We start from the raw sequence: 14,253 nt of genomic DNA on the forward strand, positions 1-14,253 counted from the left end.
TTCTGTAATGTTATGTCTTATTTTAATTATGCATCTCAGAAACAGAGCAGTGGCATTTGGATATCATGTTAAATATGTAATGAATTATATGTTTATATACATATATATTAATAGAAAATGTAAATTAACAAATTGTATTCATTTTATATTTATATACACTCATGCAGGCATATATTTTGTCTTGGTAGAGTTCTGTATTACTCCGCTTTCCCCTTTTGTCCTCTTTATTGTGTAGCCTTTGTCAGAATGCCTCAAATCCCATAGACTCACCGCTGTTCATAAGGTATTGTACTTTATATCTTCTCCCCACCTTCCCTTCTACAGCTATAACCTCAGGCACTTACAGAGAGTAAAAGACAAGCAGGAGTTACATCACAGCTTTAAATAATGTATTATTGATAATATTCATAAAATGATATCAATAAGCAAAGTACAAGTGAATATTGCCAACCATACAACCTGATAAATGCTGATGTGTAATTTCAGGTAGCACACAGATTTGTAGTTACTTAAATGTCTCTAGCTAAGTCCTCATTTTCTAGCTTTCTTCAGGACAGGCCACATGCCTGTCTCAGTATGGCTGCTGAGCTGTGTTGTCTTTTCATGGTAATGGTGAGAGAGAGATAGGCGGGATAAAGCAAGCAAAGTTATACATTCTCTGTCTAAACTTTTAACATCAATAGGGTGTCGTGGTACAGAGTGGCCTGTGATTCAAAACCAATCCCAAACAGCCATACTTGAGACCAATGGGGGCACACAATACCTGTCCCACCTGCCCCAAAGACATTTGTTGAGCTGATGCTTGCCAGCTAGGTAGACTGGCTTTCCTGTGGGGGTTAGTAGTTGCTTTGTTTATGGTTTTTAGGCTCTCAGTCCAGACACAGTCCCTCTTGCCAAAGCTGGTCTGATGCTCCATCCCACACACTGCCTTTTCACACCACCATCCAAGACCATTTGATAAGCTGAAGGTTTCCAGCTAGGTGGAACTTCCTGTCCTGCAGAGGCACTTCCCCGTACACTGCCATAAATTCCTATGTCAGTCCTAAAGAGTTCTCATGAATATAACACTAATATTACATTTGATTTGTCTGACTTACAAATAAAGACATGCAACTTATATACTAATTGTCACACAACAATATATATTAAACTAATGTACATATTATTAAATTATATATTTGTCAGGTGTTCAGATAAAATGAAAAAAAAATTCATAAAAGCAGTGCTGATGTTTGGGATGCGCCATCTGTTGGATAGCAGATGCATAGCAACTGGACAAACAAACACACGCATGCACACAAAGACACCTGTCCTTTTATTAAGGTGGATATTAATTAATAATAATCATCATCGTAGTCATACTAATATTAATAATCCATTGGTTCATTGTCAGTTATAGAATTTATAGTGATAACAGCATTCAGCTCTGATATTTTTAGAGCCCATAAATAAGACCCTTTCGTCACCGGCCCGCCACTGCACCGCTGCTCTTACGCAGTGCTATATCTTGCCGCTCAAGAGCTCATTGATGTCACTACAGTCATAACAGCCAAAATGAAACAAATGGACACAAAGAAGCTGACACCTCCACCTTGGCTTGACTAGCAAAGCCCTACGTGAAATTCCCCCATTTTCAGTTCAACAGAATTTAGAGCGACAGGAAATCAAAGTAAAGAATGACTTGTCTGCAAAGGGAAAGAAACAATTCTTCAAAAGATGAGTATCACTTCATTCATGCCCGTGGTATTTCTAGTAAGGTAATGCTGGCTGGTACACCCACAACCCCACTGTGCGGCTGACTCAGACAAAAGTAGGTTAGCTTCTCTTTCGCTGGTTTTTGTGCTTGTGAAAGACACCGATCAGTTAATAAAAGTGACAGCAGTGTGTGTGTGTGTGTGTGTGTGTGTCTGTATGAGTGGCCAGCTGGCCTCGCCTGCAGATCAGCATTGGGTTGTATCTGTGATTTGCTAAAATTGGCTTTAGTTTCTTAACGTTTTGAGCACATTAATTAGATCTATACTACTTAACTTTACAAGAGTAGCCATCCACATAAAACAAATGTCTTGATTTGTAGTGCTACTTAAACTGAGTTTTCTTTCAGCTTTTTCATAAAATTCTTCCACTGTCTGTTTTTATACAGTTTGAGCTTTGCTTCTTGTGCTTTTATTTTACAAAAAAGTGGCATGTATTTGAAATCTGTCTTTTAATTATTTCTGTAATATTTTTACCATTTGAACTGAATCACTACGCTAGAAGATGGAGGGATGGATGGATAGAGAGAGATGGTTGGCTTACTTTACTTTTGCTGCTATCCAAGGTTTAAACAACTTCACAAACTGCACGCTCAGATGAGCCACAATGGTCGCCAAGCTTTCACTAAACTTCATGGACAAGCGGACTTTCATTTTCACGACTTCTCACTTCTCATTGCCATTTCACTATTTTTGTTTATTGACCACTACTAGTAATAAGCCTCTTGTTCAATTTCAGTTGTACAATTAGTGAGTTTCCAATTTTTAAAACAACTTGCAGCATCGGCCATGGCTGTGAATGAGCTGCTCCTTCATCGCTCATCATGATCATCCATCTTCTTGACAACTGAAACAAAGGAGAGCTCTGAAGAAGAAGGTCAAGAGAACCAATGCACTCCCATGATCTTTGATTAAACATAACAGCCTCAAACGCAGCTTGGGGTTGGGGGGCTTATTATCTTTATAGATAAAGACAAAAATATCAACAGACATAAGGAAAATGTGCAAACTCCAAAAGACAATGCCAGGCTTGGATTGAAACCCCCCCTGCTGGAGCTGTGAGGTATACATCTGATTCAGTGGTCTAATCAAACATCTAATCCTAGGCTTGGATTTGAAGATAATTATGGGGCTATTGTGCAGCCACAGTTTTAGTATTGTTGTTATTTTCACTCTGCTTATCCTTCACAGTAGCAACATAATGAGCTGGATAAACCAGTCGATCCTAACCTCCAAAAACTTCCTCCAGGTCCTCATGGCAAATTTCCAGGTACTCCTTGGGCCTGTCGAGACCTTTATCCCACCAAAGTGTCCTGGGTCTGCTGCTCAGGTTTTTTCCAATGGACCAAGTCTTGTTCCGCCTCCAAAGAAGTGCCCATGAGCACCCTAATGACATGTTGCCTCAGCTGGTTCCTCTCGATTTGGAGAAGCAGCAGTACTATTGCTAAGCTCTTCATGACAACACTCCGAAAAGAAGTAATTTTGGCTGCTTGTACCTTTGACCTCTGTCTTTTTCAGCCACCAATGAAAGCTTAGTGAGGAGGGGTACAAAGACTGACCAATAAATCGACTGCCTTATCAGCTGACTTAGCCCTTACTTCATTAAATAATTACCACATTAGCAAAACTGTGGCCTGCTGCATTGATTCATCCATCAACCTCATAATCACCTCCTTCCTCACTTGAGAACCAGACCCTGTGGTTTTTAAGCTCCTACAGTTTGGGTACAGCCACTCACCTCTTACCAGCAGGGACAAGCCTCCTTTTTCTTGGAAGTGCCCATGACCTCAAATTTGGAGCTGCCCATTCTAATCCCAACCATTCTACACTCAGCTGTATACCATTCCAGTGTTTAATGGAGATCATCGATCAGGGCAAGAAGACAACATCAGCTGCAAAAAAACTTTTGGCTCCTAAATGTCAAACCTCACCTCTATGTTGTTATCCTGTCCATGGAAATCATGAATAGGAGAAGCGACAAGATCCACCTTTGGGGGTTTGGGACCAGCACTCAAAATGAACAACATTACACTCACTTATTTAGCAGGCGCCTTTATCCAAGGTGACTTTCAACATCCAAGATACAATTGGTTACATTTTGTTTTGGTTTCACAATTGGAGCACAGGCAGGTTACGTGACTTGCTAATGTTTATACAGTGCCAGTACTGGGATTTGAACCTACAGCATTATGGTTTGAACACCAAAGCCGTAACCATTACAGCACACTGCCTGCATGTGTGAACAACCATGACATATCACCAAGTACTGCAATTACAGGGAATGGAAAGTTTGTAACAGCAGCTCTGGAACCCCATCATCTTAGAAAGCATTCCGTCAGATACCATGGGGTACAAGGTCATAAGTTACTTACAAAGCATGTGCACACAAATTCCTAAGACCCTGAGTATCAATGCAAGGACAAGGTGTAGGCCCACTGCTCCATGACCAGGATGGAATCATCATTATTTCTCCTAGATCTGAAATTCAACTATCAGGCAATACCTACATTCCAGCCCTTGGGAGAAACGTCTCCCAAAGACAATGAGAAGTGTAATGCATGTTTAATTGGAACAATCCGATTTGTCCACATTTTTAAAAAAATTTCAGAACAATGTGCCAAACTTGAGATGCTGTCCTGATACTCTGTATATCCAATTCATTATAATAACTATTCATTCAAAATCTGTACTAACCCCTACTCTATCTTCTGTTTCCTTTTCCGGTTTCCTGTTGGTGGTGGCGTGCGCCACCACCATCTACCCAAAGCACCATGATGTTCCAACAATGATGGATGGATTAAAAGCCAGAAGTCTGTATGACCATCAGCATCAAGTGACTCCGTGAAAAACCCGAACTACAAAGAGGACTATTTCATTTATGTTAGGTAGAATGCCCAGAGGGGACTGGGCGGTCTCGTGGCCTGGAACCCCTACAGATTTTATTTTTTTCTCCAGCCTTCTGGAGTTTTTTTTTGTTTTTTCTGTCCACCCTGGCCATTGGACCTTACTCCTTTCTATGTTAATTAATGTTGTCTTATTTTAATTTCTTATTTTGTCTTTTATTTTTCTTCTCTTCATTATGTAAAGCACTTTGAGCTACTTTTTGTATGAAAATGTGCTATATAAATAAATGTTGCTGTTGCTGCTTCCACAGCACACTGAAACACTCTCAAGAGCATTCGTGATTTGTGGCCATGAAGAGCACAGGCACAAAGAAGGATCCAACCACAGCCTCCTCCAAGGATTATCATCATCATAATTTTATTAATACTGAGGAGAATGATGAACACTCAAAATGGACCCCCAAACATATAGTTTGCAACCAGACAAGTAAATCCTCATTAAGACAATACAACCGTTTTAAAATGTTTTAGTAAAGAAGTTGTTTTATTATTTTCATTATTCTGCTACATATTTTATAAAAATGTATTGAAATCATTTTTTGCACATAAAGTTTAGCCAGCATGTAAACATCACATAATCCCCTAGCAGGTTATTCTAAACAAAAGTGAATGACTACTTAGAGTAAAAGAAAAACATCAACAGAAAAAAATGAAATAATAAGAGAAGCTTTGGTGCCAATCTCTAAAAAAAAAACAAAAACAACAAACTAACATATTTTTATAACTGATCTTTTCACACTCTGTGTTTTTGGTAATTTCCAAGAAATGCGTAAAGCCTAAAGGCCCAGGTCTTTACCTTATCTGTTGTACCGAAAAAACAAATACACTGGAAGAAAATCAGATTTAATGGAAAAAAAAAAACTTGCATCATTTAACTTGCATTCTGACAGAAATAAAAATAATAAATAAATAAAAATGTAACTAACATCCCTGAGATTTAATTATAGCAGCTGGAGAACAGAAGAAGATGCCTAGTTGCCCCTACAACGGTCTGCTGAGTTGAGCGGCTTTACACTTCTCTGCACTTCTGATGACAAGCTGCACCACACACAGATCTGATCATTTGTTTTATTCCGAAATTTTAGTTTGGTGCAGAAAGGGACAGTAAACTGAAAATGAATTTGGTGTCTGCGTTTACTTGTGTTTTATTATTTCGATTAAGGAAAAAAGCTGTAAATGCATCTTTTGGAAAAAAGTGTCAAATCTCCTTAAGAAGGAGGACGCACAGAGGAGGATCGGCTAATCCGCAGAGGTACCCTGGCAGCCTTCATTCTAGAAAATCCTGGAATTGTAAACCATGCTGTCTATCCGACAACAATAATGTGTGGTGACTGATTGTGTGATCCACATACTGCAAACAAGCTTCTTGAAAGCAAACTCACCCAGCCGATAATGCATACATTAAACCTTTTTATAAATGTAACCGGTTAAGGAAACAAGTTGGTGAAACCAACAGAAAATGGTTTCCATCAAATCTGGTGATATTAAAAAAAACAAAAAAAAAAACATATAAAAACAGTTCAGAAAACACCTAAAAGTAGGCAGCAGAATGGAACAGAATGTGTTCATTTTTGAGAGAGGAAACCAAAAGTGGGACTGAGGTCGCCCCCTTTAGATATTTATGAATTTGAGTTGGTGTATTTTGAATTATTCTTCTTATCTTTCTGCTTCATCTCTGTATCTTTGTGTCATTGTGATGCAGGACAAGCTTGTCTTGTCATTTTATCTCAAAGAATTACAGAGCTGAAGCCCCCGTGTTCTGCCCTTGTTCTTGTAGGTGGTGTTCAACCTTAACTGCAAACACTCATTTTCCACATTCTCTATAGAAAATTTCTTACCTAAAGTCCTCTGTAGAAAATGGAAAATGATGCCACTCATGGATACATTTTGTTGTTGTTTTTTTAATCATTAATAATAAACGTACCTGAGAAAAATACACATTCCCCTAAATGTATATTGGTCTTAAAACCAATTGTAAGAATATTACAATCCAGTTATAGTGTATGTTTTACATACCCTTATTCTAATATGGGCTCTCATAGGCTGGAGAGTTGAGTGTAGGCAACAATCAACACCTCTTACGCTGGCATGGCCAATGCAGAGTCACCAATGAACGGGTTGGGGTCACAAGAGCAAACATCACACACCCCTGGAGCTGGGCATGGAATGGAGCCGGTGTGCACCATGTTGTGAAGCGGCACTGCACCGCCATGCCACCCGTATACTATACCTGACTCATTTTGTTAAGACTTTGCCCTAGAATCTTTACTAATGCAGTGTGTTTTGATCAAAAGAGTAGGAAAAAATTGTTTTGCTTAATTGACTTTTCATTTTCACTACTATTTTACTAGCGTACAAGGACTTCTTGATATGAACACAGGAAATGTTTTGCTGACGTCTGTGATTTGGCTCAAACCAATATTTTGACAGTAAAGTTCAGACTTTTCACAATGAATGTAAAACAAATATATACATATATATTTTTTATTTTGCTTAATGCCTGACCTGAGTTTTATCAACAGTTATCCTTAAAATGCTACAGCTGGCAAAAATACATATTAATACCAAACTAACAAAAAAAAAAGTTTTCAATATATTAGAAAAAAAGTAGACTTTTGTTCATCAATAAATTAAGTCAAACACACACATACACAAAAATATCACAGTTCATTTCTAGAAACAAAATAAAAGTTCTATTATTTTACAATGTTATGCTAGCAAAGCATAAGAAAATAAAGCAAGACAGGTTTGAGCACGAGTGCAAAATCCACTTTTTGGAGATTAGAAAGTCTTTGGGACACTTGCATCTTTTGGTACCACTAAAGTCACAAACATTTAAATAGGTGTAAACACACATATGCACGCAAGCACACACACCCACCCATGCACACACACACACACACACACACACACACATATGTGTATATATATATATATATATATTAACATTTGGTTCATTTAAGTGTCTTTCACTAGTTTTTAAGTTGCCAAGATGTACTTGTCACTTCTGATAAGATCCTGCTGTTCTATCCAAGAAATGAGGAAAAGTTCTTCTTACCAGGAAGCTTCAGTCAATGAATTTGGACAAAACACAATGGTAGTCCTCTCTAAAATCCTTTGGCTATGAATTTTCTTGTTTAACTGTAACAGGCAGATAGGACTGTAGCCTGCACATCCTCAGGACGGTAGTTGGGTTTTTTTCCTGGTAGGCCGGTGGCTGACACTGTATCTTGAGGAACGTCTCTTCAGTCTCGTCCTCCTTTCTTTCCTTCTTTTCTAAACTCCTTGTGATCCACCTTTCCAATTCTGCTAGTGTGGTCTTTTCCTCCATGATGGCGCTGTCGGTACTTGCATCCAGTTTGGCGATGAGCTCATTTACATGACATAGTTTGCTGCAGGTCTGATTGGAATTGTCCGAGGAAGGACAGTAGCCCCTCATGTGGAGCTGCAGACTGACCTGGTGGATGAAGGACTGTGAGCACAGTTGACACTTGAACGGTCGATCTCTGTTGTGCAGTCGCTTGTGCAGCTTGAGGTGGACATATTGGGTGAATTTGAATGGGCAGAGTTTACACTGGTACGGCTTCTCCCCAGAATGCAACCGCAAGTGTGTTTTAAGGTTGCTGGTGCTGCTGAAGCGCTTATGACAAACCTGAAATGAAAAGATGAGACAGAATTTCAGCTGAACTGCTGTGTATGAAGCTTCCATACTTAACATTGACCTGCACCAGCCATGAAATCCTATGCAGTGGTTTAGTCTTATCACTGTAGTTGAATAAATACTGAACTGAAACAATGCAGTAAATCCAGAAAATGTATACTTCGCTTTTAAACACTTGTCCGATGCCGTTACAGAATGCTAGATACGTTTAGGATACATTATGGCTTCTTACAGATCATTTGTACAGCTGGAGTTGATTGATTTAGTCATTTTCTGAACCTGCTTAATCCAGTTCAGAGATGCCAGGGTCAGAAGCCTTTCCCAGCAGCTTCAACTGCAATGTACAAAACAAACTTGGATGGGACATCAGTGTGTCACACCGCACACTCATGTACACACCCACACCTTGGATTCACCAATCAACCCAACCAGCCAGTCATTTGAGATATGAAAGGCAAACTGGAGGACCCAGAAGAAACCTACATGACCAGAGGGAATTCAGTCTGACACTAGAAACCGTTCCACCAATCAAGTGTTATCACTGCCTGTCTTTACATTGGCCTTCTTTTGAAGGATTTGTGCATAGTAGAAGGTGGACCACCACCTCAGTGTCACTGATTTCACCATGTCTTTGTGTTTCCTCTTCTTTCTTGCAGATGTCCAAAGACACATATGCTACATACATTTGATTAATGTCAGCCCTGTCTTGGACCACCCATTTCCTATATGTGGCAAAGTGTCCTGTGACGAGATGGTGGATGGTTAATGTCACCCTCAGTACTTCATCTCTTTTGACTAGAATTTCAAATATAATTTTTATCGTCATTATTACTGCCCTGTCCAGGAGTGTTTCCTGGCCTAAGCCCAGGGATGCCAGGATATGATCTGGCTCTTTACAGCCCTTAATTGGATTAAGTGGGGTTTTACATTTGCTGTACCTTTAACCCAAGTAACTCAGAAGATCAGGACACTTCGCAACTGTATTGTTAAATATGAGCATGGCCATGTTAAGTGACTTCCTTGATGAAGAACTGAACTGAATTTGAACCCCTGCAGTTTAAGGTCCAGTTCCCTAGATGCTATGCCACATCTCTTGCTTAATAATAATTTTTAAATAACTAACCATGAATGGCAGACACCTATTTAACTAAAATCATGTGCATTTGTATGCTTTGACATCTGCCCATTCTATTTGGATTAATCCATCAACGATGTGTGGTGATACACTAAAAAGAAAAATCCTTCAAAATCATGTAGACTGCAAAACAAACAAAAGCCTCATAGTGATATCTAGTGACTGGCCCTATGAGGGTCATGGTTTGGTCATACACCATGCATTAAAGCCTTTCTTATATTGTGCTCATTTTAGAAGAGAAGGCTCACTGATAGGTGTGCCCAAAATTTCAAAAGAATATGGCACTGGCTGTAAGGCAATTCTATTTGAATCATATTGGACCCATTTATTTTTAAAGTGACAGAACTTGGCACTCCATAGAAGTCTGAATAGCATTCTGCCTACCTGGCACTCATGTGGCTTCTCCCCGGTGTGTACCAGATTGTGTTTCTGTAGGTGAGCTAGCTGAGTGAAACTCTTCTTGCATATAAGACACTGAAACGGCCGCTCTCCACTGTGTACCCGTAAGTGAACCTGCCAAAAACAAATGAAAAGTGTAAGTCATGTTTCAAAGCTTTTAGGGACACATTTGTGCTCAAATCTACCAACAATAGCCCAAAAAAAGTTCTGGTCCTTAATTGAAAGGAAATTTACAAGTTACCAATCGATAGCCTGGATGTCACAGTGTTGCTGCTGCATTACTGATATGGAGTTTGAATCTCATGCTCTGTTGTTGTCTGTGTGGTGGTAGCATGTTCTCCCCCTTTCTAAGGTGATTCTCCTCCAAAATAACCCCTAATTGGTGATTCCACATTTTTGCCCTGTCCAGTGCTCTTTTACTGTCATATCCATTGCTGATGGGGTTGACCCCAACGTGTCATGACCCTGAGTTAGATTATGTGAGTTTGAAAATGTACACATGTAGAATATATCTTTTTTGCTGCATCTTTAGATAGATAGATAGATAGATAGATAGATAGATAGATAGATAGATAGATAGATAGATAGATAGATAGATAGATAGATAGATAGATAGATAGATAGATAGATAGATAGATAGATAGATAGATAGATAGATAGATACTTTATTAATCCCAAGGGGAAATTTATCAACAATAAGAAAAAAGAAACACTAGTAGAAGAGTTAAAAATTCATATTAAGGTGCTTAGATGTGTTTGTGATGGCCTCATTCTTGCCTTGAGCCTAATGCTGCTGCTGCTGCTCCATATTGTGTTCTATGTTGGAAAGTGCTGTTTAAAAAGTGAATGAATTAATGAAATCTTAGATACTTCAACTCCAGTTCATGATTTTTGATCCCCTACCTGATAAAGAGTGAATGAAACAGTGCCTGATGGATAATGGATGGTGAGGATTTGCCCTTGAAGCTGGGAGGGATTCCCTGCCCAGGACAAAAGCAGTGCTGGGTAACGAGGAGGGATCCACAAAATGAAAACTTATGCTAAGGAGTTTGATTGACTGAGATGGACCTGCTCTTTCTTTTGAATTATTCATGGAACTGAGACAATCTGTGTGGTTACATGCACACACATAACTGGGGTAAGGTATGAAAGTCAGAAAGCTTGTTTCTTAAAAATCTGTGATTACCCTCCTGCTACTGAGATTGTGCTGCTCATCTTAGCACTGTACATTCAGGTCATCAACACAAATGGTTTCTCAGAGACCAATAACCAGGCGTCTCTACATGGCATTTTAGAAACCAGATTTCTGTTAATGACTGGGTTATTAAGGCACATGTAAGCACACTGAATAACTGAACACCATATAATCTTAACATTTCAAGTGTTCTCACATACAATCAGTTTTCTTAGCACCTGTAGTCCCATTCTGGAGTGGCTAACAACCAATTAATATTTTAAAAATGGTTCTAGATGTTCCACTTCTTTACTAGAGTTTATTATAGTTGGTCCCTTATTGATTTCAATAATATTTTACATATTTAGGTCACTTCTGTTGGATTTATTTACTCCTGACACACATATGAGGATGCAGTGGTGGCACAGTAGTATAATGCTTAGCTGCAGGAGGTAGGGTTCACATTTTGTCTAGGTCATGTTGTGGGGTTTGTACCTTCTCCCCCTTCCTGTCTGGGTTTTTACTACTGGCACTCTGGTTGTTCTTCCATGCTCCCAATATGTGGGCATTGCATTAATTACAAGTTCTCATTTATCCCGTTACTGGTATGCATAAGTGAGTGAGCCAAGCATTTGACTGGCACCATATTCAGTGGTTGGTGCCCAGTGCTAGTGGGATAGTGTCCAGCCCCCCACACACCTCAAATGGATCAACCATGCTTAAGAATGTTGTCAAATAGAATATTCTCAAACTGGCTAAATCAAAGTCATGGTTGTTGGGGGGTGGGGGGGGTTTGTGGTGGAAGGTATCATTGCCTATCTAGAAATTAGCCCTGGACAAGGCGCCAGTCCATTACAGGACACATCCAAACATGGCCAACTCTTTAGGGATGTGGGAGAAGAAAATAGAACCTGGGAGAAGATACAGGTAAACATTGGAAGAACTTTCAATCCTAGGATACTGGAATTGTGTGGCAGCAATATTAATCTGATTTAAGACTGTAAAGTAATTCAAAAACCAGAACACACTCTGTGTTCATAGCTGCATAATAACATAACTAAACAAATCCATTGCAAATGAAAGAAATAACATGACATAAAAATAATTCCTACATGATTGCATATATTTATTTTTTTTTATCTTTTTGGAAGTGTGAGGCTAAGGCACTGGGCTGGAAACCACCACGATGCCACACCTCGGACTCGCTGTGTGACTGTGAGGAAGTCAAATAGGTCAACATCTGGGCTTGACTAGAAAACACCTAGCTCAAAATACACTTTTTTTCATTTACTCTAATGTGGGGAACTGCTGTCCCACCTAGGGTGGATCCTGTCTTGCACCCAGTGCTGCTTCAATAGGGTCTGCACATTCCAAATGACATTAAGCAGCTTCAGTAATCATAAATGGTGAAACGGATGATTTACCCTCTCTAATGTTAGCATGAGTATCTTCCAGACTTTCATATGAGAGATAGAGGTATCTTACAGCAGAAGCTGTGTACTAAGAGGAGACTATGGGGGTAAGAACAAGAAGAATAATTAAGAATGTACTAAGCTGAAAGTCAGATTTCCATTTGCATTGCATGGCTTGCACTGACTATGGAGTTATGGACAGAGGTCTTAGTCAGCCTCTCCTTTACTATATTCTGTATTTCTGATGTCATTAAAATATGGAATATCTACAGTAATTTTACAGTGCAACACAAGCAAGTAACAGATTGACTAGTTTTCTTAGTTCAATGTAAATTACCTTCAAGTTTGAAAGCTGCCCAAAGGTCTTCAAGCAGATGTTACATTCGTACTTGATCTTGCCATTCTGTTTTTTCAAAGGGTAAGGTAATGACCTGTAGCCCAGGTGAGAGGCAGCCTGGTTCATCTTTGGCTTGCTGAGGTTAATAGCTTCATTGTGACCCGCATCAGAAAAGGTAGGTTTCGGTGGCGGAGAATGCTCTGGAGTTGCAGGGGCCCCCTGGGGAGGTGAGCTGTTGAGTGGTCTCTCTTTCAGACCCCCTGTTGGGGTGGCGATTGAAAATGCACTAGTTGGGGCCGGGATGAGGACATCCTTGTTGTGATTGTTTAAATGGCTTTGCTGGCTGCCCTCCTGATAAGTCAAAGAGACCATCAGGTTCTGCTGTGGCAGCAAAGGGTAAGGAAGACCATCACTGCCTACAAAGCTGTTGTACAGGTGTGGCACTCTGGAAACCATGCTCATATTGTTCAAGCTGTTAACACCAGGGTAAGTAGGGGCATACTGAGGTAGCAGGAATTGGGGATAATGTGATGGGTGAGTGCTATAGGGGTACATGTATGGCTGCTGGAGGGACCTAGTTGGAGAGTACATTGGATATGAGATGAGTCCTTCTCCTGTGCTGTAGAGCCCATGCAGGTGCAAGGGCAGCTCTTTGTTAGTAGAGGTAGTCAGATCTGATGAACAGAAGCCGAGGTCCGCATGGCTATTTGGGGTTTTCACTCTTTGGTTTGGACTCGTTTTACACTCTGGGTCAGTTCTGTCTGAAAATGGACTTTGTGAAAGAGATTGAAGGTTTTTCCTTGGGCACTCCTCTGAATCCTGGGGTTTGGTTAGCATCTTAGCTGCATAAAGCTTGGTGCTAAAGTCCATTGCTTGGCTCTCAGGGGTGACAGGAGGTGTATCTCGTTCTAGCATTTCAACATCAATCTTTTCCTCCTCCTGTCTTCCCTCCTCCTCCTCCTCCTTCTTCTCGTCCTTTCTAGATTCCTCCTCCATCTTTGTATGTTTAGCTTCATATTTTTGGTCTCCATTTGAGAAATTGCGTTTCTGAGGTAACCATGGTCTGATGGCTTCTAAAGTGAAATCCCTGCCGTCAAACACTGAGTGCTCTGTTGGGACAACAAGAAAAGACAACATCATCATTTCTGCCGAGGTGACTAAAAGAGATAAGTTATGTACCAAAAAGATTGGGAAACCCATTGTGACATATGAGTCATTCTGGCTTTCCATCAATTGCACCATGAATGTTAAAGCTGAGGTACAAGTGGTCAGTGCATTAACAAAGACATTCGGCACACACAGACATACGCAGGTGTACTCTTGACACTTAAAAAGAGCTTTCTTGTATTTTTGGCACTGTGAATAGTTAGTCAGGCTCCAAAGGGATTATAATGTTGATAAGGTCTCAGGAAAGATTTGATTTAAAGGTGCTAACCTCCTGTGTATTACATACAAAAAGCATATTTATATAATATTTAATT

At 39.8% G+C, this 14,253-nt stretch overlaps 1 protein-coding gene across 2 annotated transcripts in view; it reads right to left on the bottom strand.

The window, feature by feature from the left end:
• Nucleotides 1–5,117: 5,117 nt before the first annotated feature.
• prdm1b (PR domain containing 1b, with ZNF domain) overlaps nt 5,118–14,253 on the bottom strand; it is a 65,773-nt gene continuing 56,637 nt past the window's right edge. For both annotated transcript variants that reach the window (XM_028818675.2, XM_028818676.2), the window contains 3 exons: nt 12,773–13,881; nt 9,835–9,963; nt 5,118–8,306 (listed from right to left, as the gene is read on the bottom strand). In XM_028818675.2, coding sequence (XP_028674508.1) covers nt 7,776–8,306; nt 9,835–9,963; nt 12,773–13,881 — 1,769 coding nt within the window. In that variant the 3' untranslated portion in view covers nt 5,118–7,775. The remainder of the gene's footprint in view (nt 8,307–9,834; nt 9,964–12,772; nt 13,882–14,253) is intronic.

This window comes from Erpetoichthys calabaricus, chromosome 14, assembly GCF_900747795.2.
Source record: "Erpetoichthys calabaricus chromosome 14, fErpCal1.3, whole genome shotgun sequence".
In the NCBI taxonomy this organism is placed as follows: Eukaryota; Metazoa; Chordata; class Cladistia; order Polypteriformes; family Polypteridae; genus Erpetoichthys; species Erpetoichthys calabaricus.